This window comes from Calliopsis andreniformis, chromosome 12 (genome assembly GCF_051401765.1).
Source record: "Calliopsis andreniformis isolate RMS-2024a chromosome 12, iyCalAndr_principal, whole genome shotgun sequence".
Taxonomy (NCBI): Eukaryota; Metazoa; Arthropoda; class Insecta; order Hymenoptera; family Andrenidae; genus Calliopsis; species Calliopsis andreniformis.
Window position 1 is genome coordinate 7011156 of NC_135073.1, and position 14267 is coordinate 7025422.

Consider the following 14267-nt stretch of genomic DNA (forward strand, 5'->3'; position numbering starts at 1 on the left):
AGGGTTCGACACCTTTCTAGCGGGAGACGCATGAAGGAGCTTTAAGGACCCTGCGACACTGTGGATTAAGAAACACAAGAAAAATCAGTAAAATATACATGTACATTTTTGGTACTATTTTTAAGATTAGGTGTGAAAGTGGTACAAAGTTATTTTGGAATGTGTAATCAATCCCTACGTGGTTTGATAGTGATTTGATTAGGAAACGATAAAATAGTATAAAGAACATGCCATAGTTCATTCTGCAGCAATTTCCATTGATTTTAAATATAATCGAATATACACTTTTTGGACCATATTTTGTCACTTTTAATAGGACACAACTAGGCACAACACTCAAATTGACGAAGCATTCTGCTCTTGTACGATATACACAAATAAAGATACAGTACAACAAATAACATATTGCACTACATGTATGATTATTTCATTTCTTAAAAAAGTATACAAAAACTTGTATGTTTTATTTTCGAGTAACTTGTAGAGAATACTAAATAAAATCAACTTGTACGTACCTATTTCTTTATGATAAATTAATGTAGGTACGTATCTATATGTTTAAAAGCTAAACTACTTGTTTCAAATTGATATCACTTGCACAATTTGCCAGTATGTCCTTGCTTTAAAAAAAAAACTTTTTATTTTCTGTTACATTTTCTTATACTTTTTTCATTACTAAAGCGTAGTTCTGTAGAAAACAGAACAATTAACGTAATTTAACAAATAAAAGAAAATAAGTAAGTGTTTTGTGTTTTTGTCTAGTTTTGTCTTAATGATAACTACTAATCTTTTGGTAGTATAGAGTATCTTTCTGAACTTTATTGCTCCTAATAAAAAATCCAAAAATTAAACAGGATCCTAATAAGAACTTTTGAAGTCATCGAACTAACTGAACCATGGTTCTCTAGTTAAGTTCACAGCAGCAGAGACTAAAAAGAAAACTTCTACAATACGAAAAATTCGAACAAAAATAAAATTTATTCAACTATATTCGCATCCACAAGTTCCTTGATGGTAATCTCCGCGGATCTGCCACTTTTTACACCCAGCTATTGAATCTGCTCACGCGTAAGCTTGTTTAGATAATTCGACGCATTTAATTGGTCGCAAAACAGGCGTATAAAAGCCGGCTACGAGTGTATTGGTAAGTCAAATGATTTAATTAACTTTCCAACCGGTCCCGATTCGGCTGGATTACCAGCGGGAGATTTGGGGAGTCCTTGACCAACGAACGTTCAGAGAGGATCCTGGTTCGTGACGACAGAAAGCGTTCGATGGTACCAATAATTTTGCGTGATGTTGGCCCAGCTGCGGTCGGTTTGAAAGAACAACGTTTCATCGAGTATCGACGATCTCTCTTATTCCCGCGAAGAATAAATCGCGGGAAACACGCAAAGTTCACTGGCGCTTGCGTCATCAGCTTCACTTCGGGACATACACCGTGTTTAATGTCTCCTTGCTCCGATTTTTGAGCGTAAATCACTACTTGCTCAGCGTAGAACCGTTTCAAATGGCAGTAGTAAAATATTCCAGGGCAGGAATGCCAGTGATTTATAACGGTAGCGGTAATAATTATTGCGCGCGTAGATGTAACAACGACCGAACGATAGGCGACGTTTTTCATTGAGTATTAATTTACTGTTAACCCGATACGCCGGTATAACTAATGCAGTAGATCGGCGGTTTCCATCATTTTTATACGAGCCTCGTCACAATAGAATCGCGGCTCGAGTGAAGAAAAATTGAAATAGACCTTTCGGGAAAAATTGCACCAGACGCAGCAACGTCAGAGTGGCGCGTGAAATCGGCGATACGCTTCAACGAGAATATCTGAATAATGATGTAATTGATAAAGATTATCAGACAACACTTGAACCCGTTGGAATTTGTTACGGTGTGATTCATCCGAGACTAGGAAGTGCTTCTATCAGTTGAAGTAGGTATCTTTTCACATGGCGCTGTATCTTCAATTGAGAATCAAGATCTCTATGTAAAACGAAAAATATAGGAAAAATTCTAAGACAAAAGTAAAGATGGTTAATTTTCTATTAAATTAAGAAGATACATCTCATTAATTATTTGAAGTTTAGAGAATTAATGAAATTGAAATATATTTGATAAGAAATTCGTGAGATAAATTAATTCAAAAAGTAAGTTTTAAGAAAAGCTTTAAAAAAAGGACAAATAGTCTATTCATAAACTGTAAGATGAATTTCTAGATATTATCTCAGGAATTACGATTTTCTTATCATTATTGCGGAAACTATTTATAGAAGCATCTCTGTTTAACGTTTGTGATAACATATACAGGGTGTAACAAATATAGCTTTCGACATTTCAAGGGGTGGTAGGAGATTCAAATTGGAGCACACAATTTTTTATGACATAGTGACTGATTAGCTTTCATTTTGCAATAATAGTGCCTCAAAGTTCAACTCTCTATACTATAAACTAACAATCAAAGAATTTTCTAATTTTGCAGATACATTGAGGGGCAGGAATAGGGTAAATAGATTTTAATGTTGAGATTCGAGATGTTCGCAAGAAATAGATCGCGGATTTATAAAGCTTTATAAAAATTAAACCGTAAGGAATACTTACAACAAAATGTATTAAAACGTATTTGCTCTATTCCTGTCCCTCATTGTATCTGCAAAATCACAAAATTCTCTGATTGTTAGTTTAAAAGACTGATATGCTAACTTTAAGTCATTATTATCGCAAAATGGAGGCTGATCATGATAAATGGAGGCCAATTTGGATCTTCTACCACCCTTTATAACATCGAAGGTTATATTTGTTACATCCTGTATAAATGAAATGTATCTATTATAAGAATTGGGAATTCTGTGACGACAAGAGTTAGTCATAGTATAGGAATTATAATTTTTTCGTGTAATTGCTACAAGAACCAACTGAAACAATAATCTTTACTTTTAGGAAGAACAGATTATTGTTTCAACATTCTATGCAAATTTTACTATAGATTTTACGATAAACGATTGAGTCAGAAGTAATTCCCCAATTATTTTATCGAGATTTATTATTCCATTCTCTGAATGTATGAAAGATACTTATTACTATACCCTTATTATTACTGTTTTAAAAGATTTTTCATTATTCTCAGGCACATATATCATTAAATATTTCAGACCCATTATTAGACACAATTAAAAAGGCACACAACAAATGGAAGGTATTAATTTTCATAAAATACTTAAAATAAAACACGAAATCCCTAAAACTGCTTTAATGATCGCAGGTAAGAATCACAATTATGAGAACACAGAACCGTATAAATAGGAACATAGCCATTCCAATATTATAATTTATAAATAAATATAAAAAATGTGAAAATATTACATTGAGTTCAATAGTTCGCATACCGATATCTACGTGATCATTCTCCTCTCAAATACATTCTCAACGAGACACAATTACCCCTACCAACACGACAAAGTGCATTATCAGTAATGCACTATCTACTTGTTCAGGTAGATTACTTAGAATTCAATCTAATATTTATTTTAATCGTACACCTGATTATAACCACAAACGAGCTTCCAGTTAGCACAGAGCCAACAACAGCCAGTCAACTTGGTCACCTTCCTTGGCTATCTCATTCAGAGTCCATTCGACAGCCGTCATTTTCCTCGACGAAGCGAAATGAAATCCAATTAAATCCAACAGATATTTTAAATCGCGTGAATCACCTCGCGGCCAAAAGCGTGGAGTGAGTTCGACTCGAGCGATTCGCGCTGGCTGGATTGGATGCACCGATAAACGGAAATGGAGGTGATACGGTTGGCGTGCGCGCGATCAGTTCGCGGGTCGTCTTCGCGATCGGTCCCGAGCCGATGAATTTCCAAGAAAAAGCCGGCGTCAAGACGTAATCGTATTAAACCCGCGTGCAAGTCACCGCAAGGGAATCCTATTGGCCGAGAGCGGAGGACGCCCACAACGTACGTGCACGCTTATATAGTACTCTAATGCTATGCGGTGTTCATTCATAGTTCCACTCCTGTCTAGTCATTCATTAATCCGATACGGCGAGAGTGTCCTTACAGAGCGTGCGCTGATCACGACTCTCGATCGTTCGAGTGACCCCCTTCGAGTTCGCGCTCCTTCGCGCGCTCCTCTCGACGTGTGTGCGCGTGTGTGTGGGTGCACGACGTCCTACGAGACTAACTCGTGAAATCGAGAAGTACGAACCTCGTCGACAAGGTGGATTAAACATCGGCCACGGAGAATGCGAATAGGTGAGAGAGAATGACTCATAAGCAGACTCGGTTTCACGCGAACGTTCTAGGAAGCATGCGCGCGCGTTCAACCGGCGGACCACCGCGCGTGGCTCCGTTTAAAATAGCCGGATGCACCACGGGAAAAATCGATCTGCACGTGTCGCGAACAACGTTAGAACAGGGAGAGCCACCATCTTCCCCGAGCTACCCCTTGTTTCGACTGATCAACGTTTCCTCGACGGACGTTTTCAATGTGCTAATCATCCGAAGGTGTCTAAAGCGGAGGTCGCAAGCACGCGATGATCGGTTAAAGAAGATATTCCAGTTCAAGGCATGCCAGTTTCATCGATTTTAGCATAATCGCATACTCGGCTATTTTTACTTTGCCATCAATTTCCCAGCCGTGTCTTCGTACGTGTAATTTCTTTGCGAACGATCATCACGGACGCGTTCACGAGTGCTGCGATCGTGCGAGCTTCTCCTTTTCACCGTCGATCGCGGTTCCTCGGGGTAGGTGGTGGATCCTGATCCTTATCGTTAACGGAACTAATGGATTTCAAGCCTCTCCTCGCATCGAGGAGGCGCAAACTCACCCGTGGCGAATCGCTCGTGCCACGGCTCCTTGCAGGGAGCTCTGAACGCCATTCACGTCTGCTGCCAGGAGCTCTGCTCTTTTAACGTTCTTTTAGCCGGGGATAGATTCTTGACAGCAAAGTGGTGGCGCTTTCTGTGAACCTTCCCTTGAAGCCGAGGAAGATGGTTTTATAATCGCCTTTACTTCTGCTGATTAAGTGGTTTTTGTGAAAAAATCACGCTGCTAGTTTCTCTTCTTACTTCAGGATTTAGAGATTTCTAGATCTTTTTTCGTACTTAGTATTCTAAGTTTTATAAGTTTAGCTTGAATTAGTTTTGTTGAAATTGGGTTGTTAGTTCAGTACAGAAAAATTGCCTTTCAGAATCCATGAAGAATTCTATTTCATTTTGCTATAGGTATATATCCTAGTATTATGGTTAAATTAAAGTCTACGTGTTTCAGGTTATAATTAATTCATTTTTCTGAAATTATTCAAAAGTTACCTATTGATCTTGATCTACCAAATACTATTATGGTATAATATAATACTGTTAATTGAAGAAATACTTGATGAATCAGACATCACGAAATGTGTCCCAGAGGTTAAAGTTAGTAAATGTAAAATTTCCTAGAGTGCGTAACATTAACTTGGGTCTTTGATATAACTATTAACTATATATAATTTGAAAAAGTCATTAATTTTAAGTTATGTGACAAAATCAGTCTTGACGGTGATTTATTCTCAGTTTTAAAAAATTAGGATCAAATTTCGACTTTCATACAATACGCAAAATATAAAAGTTGCATCATTTCGGATGGCACGAATTCCTTTTCGAACAGACAAACATGCATGACAGACCGTTATCAATTATGAATCATCTTTGGCGGCGCCTGTCTAACTCCAATCGCTACTTGCCGTGTATCGATTTTATCTTAAAGCAGGTTAATGTGAGCTATGACATGGTACCATTTCTAACAGGAATGCGACTATAACAATATAGTATTTGTGATTAGAAACAGATATGGTTACAAGATGAAAAATTTGCTCCGTTTAAGAGCTTACTTTCGTTGTGGAATGTGCTGTCAGCAATTTGTTTGATAACGTTTGTTCACCACAATCTAAATTTACTAAAATTGAAAGAGCTTTGCTGTAGACCTACAAAAGTAATTTAGAATTTTCAAACCCATTCAAACTAGTCCAAACAGGTTCATGTATTCATAATTTATACAACATGTATTATATTCAAAATTAACACTTCGACTTTTACGTGACTGATTCATGGTTGTAAAACCTTGACCAATTAATAAATAATATTAATATATCCGGTCATCAATAATATTAGTAAGAAAAATATTTTACAACGATTAAAGAAAGAAGCGCTAAGAAATCAATAAAAAGAAAATTAATTAGAATTAATAATTCCACTCAAAATAAAAGTCATTCTACATATCCTAAAGGATTTCTGATAAAGAATGTAGTGTGGCAGCCAAAGCGTAGAGAGAAAGAGTACGTACATATTCCGCAATCTCTTTCAACCTCGTTCGTCTTTACTAAGATCAGTCGAAAGAATGACTGAGGAAACGTATCTGAGGCAAACCGAGAAATAAGTCGTGCAACGGTGCCACGTATTTCCGTTCTAATGACTAGCAAAAACTTGACACTTGTATCGACACTAGTCGGAAACAACGACCGTGCCGGGAAATCGACCGATTTCAGGAGTTAGCCTTGCGTAACGAGAATTTTCCGTTTTTTCTTCTTCCTACCGAAGTAAGAATTGTTTGGAAAAGGAATATGCCTTTGCAGCATTATGTAACGAATACGTAAGAATAGAAACGATAAAACTCGGGGAAACCCCTGCTGCACGTTTCTCGTCTTGTCGTTGACTTCCAACGGAGAGTCGATAGAGCAGTACGGATGCATTTTGATTCAACAAAAATTACAAGGAATTAAAAGAACCTCCTTTGTAGGTTTTCATACGCTGCTGACATACAAATTACAGGGAGTAGCACGCTATATCAGATTCGCACCCATGTTTCGCAGTTTCAACAATGACTTAACAGAATGATTCATTGAGATGAGACGGTATAAAAATGGAAAACCTACTTAGACTTTGATAGTCCAGAAACCTACTTAGATTTGATAGTTCAGAAATTAGTCAAATAGTAATTAAAGAGTACTAAGTTCGATAGAATTTTTCACAATATTGGAAAAGTAATGATAAGATTTATACGGTTCTAAAATTCGGGAAAATAGGAAAGATACATGTTTACGAAATATTTAAAGAGTACTTTCTTGCTGTTGGAGTACTCTGTAAATTCTATGAGACAAAATACACAATGTACAAAACTTGAAACGTTGTGTGTAGCATCATAAAATTATTCGAATATATCTACAAGTTGTCCGAGTATTCGAATACGGAAATGTTCGACAGATAATTCCAGTCTTAATCTTAAGACTTTTTAAGCCGTAAAGTGAAACTCAGGAAGTTTCGAAATACAGTTTGCGAGGCTGTTATGATAAGTTTGAAAAATTTTACGAAGTTCTGAAAATCCTGAACACATAAAATGATTGAAGTCCTCAATAAAAGAAGAATAAGTGAATGACTTAACAGTGCTAACTAACAGTAAAAATATGGAACGAAATATTTATATAAAGAAATATTTATTTAGACTTAATTTACAATAAACATAAAATCGTTTAAAAAATTTTAAGGACAATTGGAATTCTTTAGGAACACAAAACTTCAAAAATTTTCGAATTTTCTTTAGTCTCAAATTACTTTCAACAGTACAATTGAGGTTCCAAACAGCCATCATTTCAAAAGAATCTGCGAGCTACTGTTAGATCGGGCTACATACTAGTTAATTAACAACGTGACACCATAATTGACGCGGTAATTTGATCCTCTCGTAGACGAATCCTGCCAAGAGCATCGCGTGTCCTGAGGCCCAATGCTAAAGCAACGCGCGCGCATCGTTAAATTAAAATCCCGGAGTAGCATCAGTGGGACTTGCATGGGCCATCTCAGCGGGGCTTTCTAATTTGCAGTGCATAATATTCGAATAATTTGCACCCGCTAATGGCTGCAGTTCTCCGAGGAACGCAACCCATGCACATGGAAGCATCCACGCGAACCTTTTCAAAGTAACACAACCACTTTGCCCGGAATCGCGACACCCGATATCGCCAACTATCGAGCGCGTCTCTCGCAACCGCCTGATCGAGGCGTGCGACGCGCGACACTTCTAATCGCAGACGTAATATCTTATCAGTGACGTGTGCTGACAGTGTATTGGCTCTACCGAGCACAACGAAAATGCCGCTGATATGTCGCGTTCGCTATCTAGCGAATCCTCATTGTTTGCAAACTTTATTAATTCAGTACAGTGTATGGACTTCGAGTTGCGTTTAGTTTCGCGTGAGACACTTGAGGAAAACATAGGGAAACTAATTTGTTGAAATTCTTGACACTGAATGTACTTCGCGATTGTATTTATTTTACGATGATTTATTAACATTTGATTGCTTTGGATTTGAAACGATGAAATTGTAGAACTTTTTGAAGTTAAAGTATGTGATATTACTATAATATTGTAAAATTAATTTCCCGATTTCTGTGAGAGTTTGTCCATCAAGATTCGCATTGGACTCGAAGATGAGTCAAACTCGATTAAAGGTTAAAATCCGTAGACGCTATAAACCGATTCTTCGAATTCTTCACTGACAAATTCTCAAATACGATATCGCCCATTTAATCCGATACCATGTACTTACTCATCAGTGACGAAATATGTGCAATCATTACACCCACTAACCAAACCTTTACGCGATCTACCAATAAGCCTTCTTTTTCCATCAGAACGCAAACGAACCCTTACTTCCCCCTACCACCTAAAATGCTAAGACCCAACCGCTCTATGTACTCCACATTCTTCCCTCCCAAAATGACATTTAATCCTTCCCTCACGAGAATGCTTCGAATACTCAACTGTTTCACCCTTACCTACACGTAACCTCTCGAAAGCTCGCGGGTCTTCGTCAAAAGCGCCCCCCCGTCGTCTATAATCGATTCCAGCTTGCTCGTCAAAGGTACTTTCTCTCATTGCTTGTCGATTCGAAAAGCTACGCACCCTTGGCCCGGGTCGGTGAAAAGACGCACAAATTGGCGACGCTGCTTAAGGGCTTAATAATACGTATAATGAAATCATCGTGGTTCGAGGGGGTCAAGACGCGCATCTATCTCCCACGCAGCGAGTGGTTCGAATCGGCGAGGGTGGGCTGAGAGGTAGCTGAAGGAGTAGAGTGGAGCCGGGAGGGAGGAGGTGGTGTGTCGTAGGAGGTGGAGGCAGGAGGGAAGGAGGTGGGACCGAGTGCCGGTGAGCGAGCGTGCAACAGCGAGAGGACGAGGTGAGTAGTGAGTTCGTGAGCCCGAGTGAGTAACTGGGAGCCGCAACCGAGGACCCACTCAGTCACCACGAGATCGGCAAGCCGAATGGTCAACCGCGCCGGTTCTCCCGCTCGGAACTTTGCCTACAGCCGAAGGGATCGTATCAGGACCACGTTGTTCTTTCGGATGTCAACGAAAGCTCCTGTCCGCGGGCGGATTGTTCGTATCGTGACACTGTCGTCGGAGCACGAGCCTCTTTATTCACGAGGATCTCACGGGGGACACGCGAACGCGCGAATCGCACGATGTGGAGATTCCTGGTGCGCTGTTATGTCACGCTGACATCGATCTGACGCGCGTTCCTCCTTACACGCCGCGTCCGAATCCGTTCGCTGTTCATTGTTTTCTCGCGTGCCGATCGCCGATTCCGAGGGACCCACTGACTTTTCCCGGGGACGAGCGAGCCCAGCCGCGAAGTTGGGACCGGAAGTGCGTGAGTTGATGCGAGCTAGAGGTATCGACGGGAGACGCCGAAGACTCTCCTGCAGGAGGCCGAGGAAGAGATGATCTTCGAGCTGCTGGTGGCCGGAGCGTTCGCCCTCGCCACACTAAGGCGGTGTGTGTACATTGTTAAATTCTACCCACTTTCTCTCTAGCTTTTACCACTTTCGTATCTTTAAGTAATATTCTATTTCTTTGGTACTCGATAAGCCGAAAACTGCGGGTTCGGGCGCGAGCGAGTTTAGTCGTAGTTGGTCGTCGAATAATGCTTTATTAAGCTTGATAAGCCGGCTGACTAATTCGATTTTATTATCAGCTCTCTAAATTTCCGACCACTCGATCGCGTCCGTTTCTTTCGCAGCGCTTCACGAGAGGGAATCAAGGTTTATTTCTATCATGGACATTTCGCGGAATCGCTTGCGAGAAAGAACTAACTACGAGGTGCATCTAACTGCGAGTTTTGTTGTAATGTACATAATGATGCAATGACACGTGAGAATTCCCCGCGATGTTCCTGTCTGTATTTGCACGTCGCGCGATCGTACAAATCGTTCACGTTTCCTTTTTGAAAGAGAACCTGCTTGAACGAGTTCAGCTACATATTTATTCGACAAGTGCAATACTTTTTACGTTGTTAGTTAAAACCTTAGCAAATGTTCTCAAATATGTGAAACTGCTATTATTTAATAGCACTTCGTCTTTTATTAGCCGAGTAGTAATCGTGTGTAAAGTAATTTGCAATGCAAGTACGTTGCATTATCAATTTGCAGAAAAGCTAATATGGTTGTTTACTTAAGGCAACATTGACAGCATTTATAGCCCAACTATGTTTTTCTCGTTTCTCATGACAAACGGTACCTACTGCAATTTCTTTCTGTGTGCTACAGTTTCTCATTTTGTTTCATCATAGACGTGCTAGCATTTGACCACAAACTAAGAACGTCTAGACTTCCTAGATCATAATTATACGATAATCGTGTTGACTAAACGAAGTCGTCGGACAGAGTCGGTGAATTAATTTATTATCATATGGCATTATCTTGCACACTGTAATCATGGTGCACCTGGTCTTTTAATGGTAGAGGAAAGTTTAATCATCTTTTTGCGAAATTCTCGCACAGAGATAGGTGCCTACCTCTTCAGCAAAAGCAGTACCTACTTGATAAAGTTATCATGGTCACGTAGAGAGGTTTTAATTTAGTTTTCTTCTGTCCCTTAGATTATTAGTGGACATTTATTCCTACTCTAATTCGTGTATTAGATATAATTGAAACTTTTAGTTAGGTTTTATAATGTTTTGAGCCAATTGAAACAATTTTCTAAATGTGTACCTATTATTATAGAAATATTACATAGATTTTTGTATTTCACTTTTTCGAAGAGGTGAAAAAAGTATGAAACCATAGAAATAATTTCAATTTCTTCTTTCTATGGCTTTTGTAATAAACTGAGATACTGCAATTTATAGCACAGCAGTATAATTTATTTGACTTGATCCAACGTGCATAGATAAAGGTGCAAAATTTCTGCAATTTCCATGTTATACACTTTTCAAGAATGTATTCTGTATCGAATCCAGATTGTGCTAGCCATTGACAATAATTTTCAAACTAGAGTACATACCTATATACGTGGACATTATTTCCCAATAGAAACGGTGCTCGTGCTTCCCCTGCATAACTTTCGAGAGCAGATAACGGAGAGATACGCAGCTCCATTGTGCTCAGACGCGACACTTCTGTCGGATCGAATGCCACTAATACCTCATCAATCATTAAGAGACCTTTATAGAGAAAATTAGTAAACGAATGACTAAGCGTTAAGAGTTTAAGAGCGAACGAAACCGCGCGAGTTTGGCCCTCCTAGTGTTTATTTGGCTTCATGATCGACGGCAGGAAAGAAAGATATCGTCCTCTCGACTTACTTCGATCTCTCCTTTCGTCTTATTATCTTTCTTTGTATCTCATTTACTACTATGAGAGTTTACGTTACGGTTGCGTGGATCGAAAAGAACCGTATTAAAAGCCGGTCGAATATTTCGTTTCGAAATGGAAAAATTTTGTGTAATTACACGACCGTAGATTGCCATCGTGGCTGGATAGAACCAATCATATAATTATTTCAGAGTCGGAATTCAATCCGACGTATAAATCGACTCGGAAAACATAAATTAACTGCCGGGAGAGAAACGAGGCCCGAGAAACTGGTCCTTCGTGTCTAAAATAAATCCAAATGAAAATTTTTTGTGATACGATAAGGAATCCTAAATTTCGCAGGTGGAATGCCTTTCCGACCCTTCTTAAATTCAGCTAGATCGCCATGCCAGTTAAAGAATTCGTGACCGTGAGTGATCCCTTGCAGATTATCTGCGTTGTTCTTGCCCGTGAACCGAAAATTTCGCCAAATTTTTGACCTCGTAATTCAGTGTCGATTACCTTAACCGTTATACATTGCGCACCTCGTTATACGTGATTGGCTAATTATAGAGGATGAACAGAAAGTATGCGGCCGAATTTATGCAGGCGCATTATGGGAGTCAAGTAGATGAGAAAGCTTCAAATGAACCCTCGTCCGATAATGTTTTATTAATGAGTTATGAAAGATCGACGGTCTATTAGGAATATGAATGCTGCCATTTTTATAGAAAAATCAGAAACAGACGAATAGGAGCTACAAGGCGTTTCGCTCCAGTTTTTCAATGAATATGTATGATCAGTTTTGAACTAATATCGTTTAATTGTTACTTGTAAAGTTATGTAAGACATTTCTTTTTGCGAACTGATATAAACCGAGAAACAGTTGTGTAAACTAGATTTATAACACTCTTCCCAATAGAGTAAATGTGTTAGAAAAGCTTTGTGGATAACTTGCTTTAAACAACTTTCAGTGATTGTCGTTATTTTTTGTGATATGCAAAGAAAAGTTATTCATGGATACAAAGAATTATAAAAATAAATTTGAATCGTTCTTTAAATTTTTGTGAATATGATTTAAATTAGAGCAACTGTACTTAATTCATTATATTTTCATACTTTCTGTTATTTATTTCTAATTTATGAATTCTTTTATCAATTTTCTTAGGAAAGCTACAACAATAGCTCTGATAATAAATTATTAGTATTTTATAGAAGATTACTTACTCATTTTCGGACACAGGTTCATCTAAAATCTGTTACCTGTATTTTCAATACAGTACAACACAATACAGTGTATTACGTTATACAATACAAAATCTACATCAAAATTGATTAAAAACGCTTCTTTAAGAACTGTATTCGAGGTCTTTTTTTGGACAAATATTCCACATTAAATCTCAATTTTTCTAAAAAAAATCACATACTTCATGTATTCCTCATTTTCACTTCAAGTTTACATAAAATTGTCCTCAACTCCTTTGTCTCTTGTATCCTCTAACTACCTTACTCGTTCCGTGTATCCCAGTTCAAACAAATCCCTCAAATTTTTAGACACAACGATACCTCAGAGCAGGGCAGTTTGACAGAGCCGAGGGAAACGAGTGAAACGCAAGGTGGTTTCCTCGATTACGGCCCCAACATATCATGGAAAGTTAAATCCGCCTGCGGCCGTCTCGTCCTCCACATCCGCGTGTTCCTCCTCCGCTAGCAGACTACGGTCGCCGATAGAGGCGTGCGCCGTGTTGATCCGGGACACACACGGACTGTTTGCTCGGGGACCATCCGCGGACCCTTTTTTCGTGTTAGCTCCGAGTCGAGTCACAACACTAGTAAAGTTACAAAAGCCAAAGGCAAACAGATCCAGGGATGGGCCTTAACCGGTTTATCAAACACTCGTGCGCCCCGGAGGTGGTCTCGTACCTTACCGAAGGTGACGGAGACGAAAGATCGCGGGGACGACGATCACGACGTCGAGACGTCCTGACGACGCTTCGCCGTCTTAGTGGATGCGTGTTCTCACCGATTTGCGACAGGGCGAGTTCACTGCTCCTGCCCCTAAACCAACTGCTTGCGAAGATAGAACTGATGAAGGGGGAAGCGACTTCTCTTTTGCCAAATATTCTTAAGCTACCTTTAACTAGACGGTATTATTAAGCAATGGGGATCTCAGTTTGCTACTTTATTATAGCGATAGTGTTTAGCACATTCAATGTATCAGTGTCATTTGACGTGTCATGGAGCTAACAGTAACGTTAGTGAATCGTTGAGATAGAACTCTTACTATGCAAGACTTATACTTGAAAGACTTAAATGTATAGGTACGTTGTAATGATATTTAATATATCATGTTTGTATTTTCTAATGCCTCATTTAAGTTGATTATATTCACTCAAAAATCAAGTTCGAGATTGTATGTTCATATTAATAGTACTCTTTCAAATGTTTGTCAAAATATTTGATGCACTGTTTGCTACTTTGAGCAACTAAGTACAGGTGTATTCGGATCTTGTTGCAGAAAGTATTTCTGTTCAGAAAAATGTGTTTACAGCGAAAATTTGCAGTTGGAGGGCGAAAGTAATAAAGCAATTTAATCAACTGAAATTATACGCCACATTCCAATCGAGGAAACAGGGTCGCGAGAGAAAAC

At 38.9% G+C, this 14267-nt stretch overlaps 1 protein-coding gene across 1 annotated transcript in view; it reads left to right on the plus strand.

Annotated features, from left to right (window-relative positions):
* The first annotated feature begins 3189 nt into the window (after window positions 1-3189).
* The window catches only part of LOC143186251 (uncharacterized), a 32682-nt gene continuing 21604 nt past the window's right edge, over window positions 3190-14267 (plus strand). Inside the window, exons 1-7 of the mRNA XM_076389821.1 lie at window positions 3190-3293; window positions 3378-3459; window positions 3495-3704; window positions 3750-3881; window positions 3926-3962; window positions 4014-4160; window positions 4206-4259. Of these exons, the coding sequence (XP_076245936.1) occupies window positions 3190-3293; window positions 3378-3459; window positions 3495-3704; window positions 3750-3881; window positions 3926-3962; window positions 4014-4160; window positions 4206-4259 (766 nt within the window). The remainder of the gene's footprint in view (window positions 3294-3377; window positions 3460-3494; window positions 3705-3749; window positions 3882-3925; window positions 3963-4013; window positions 4161-4205; window positions 4260-14267) is intronic.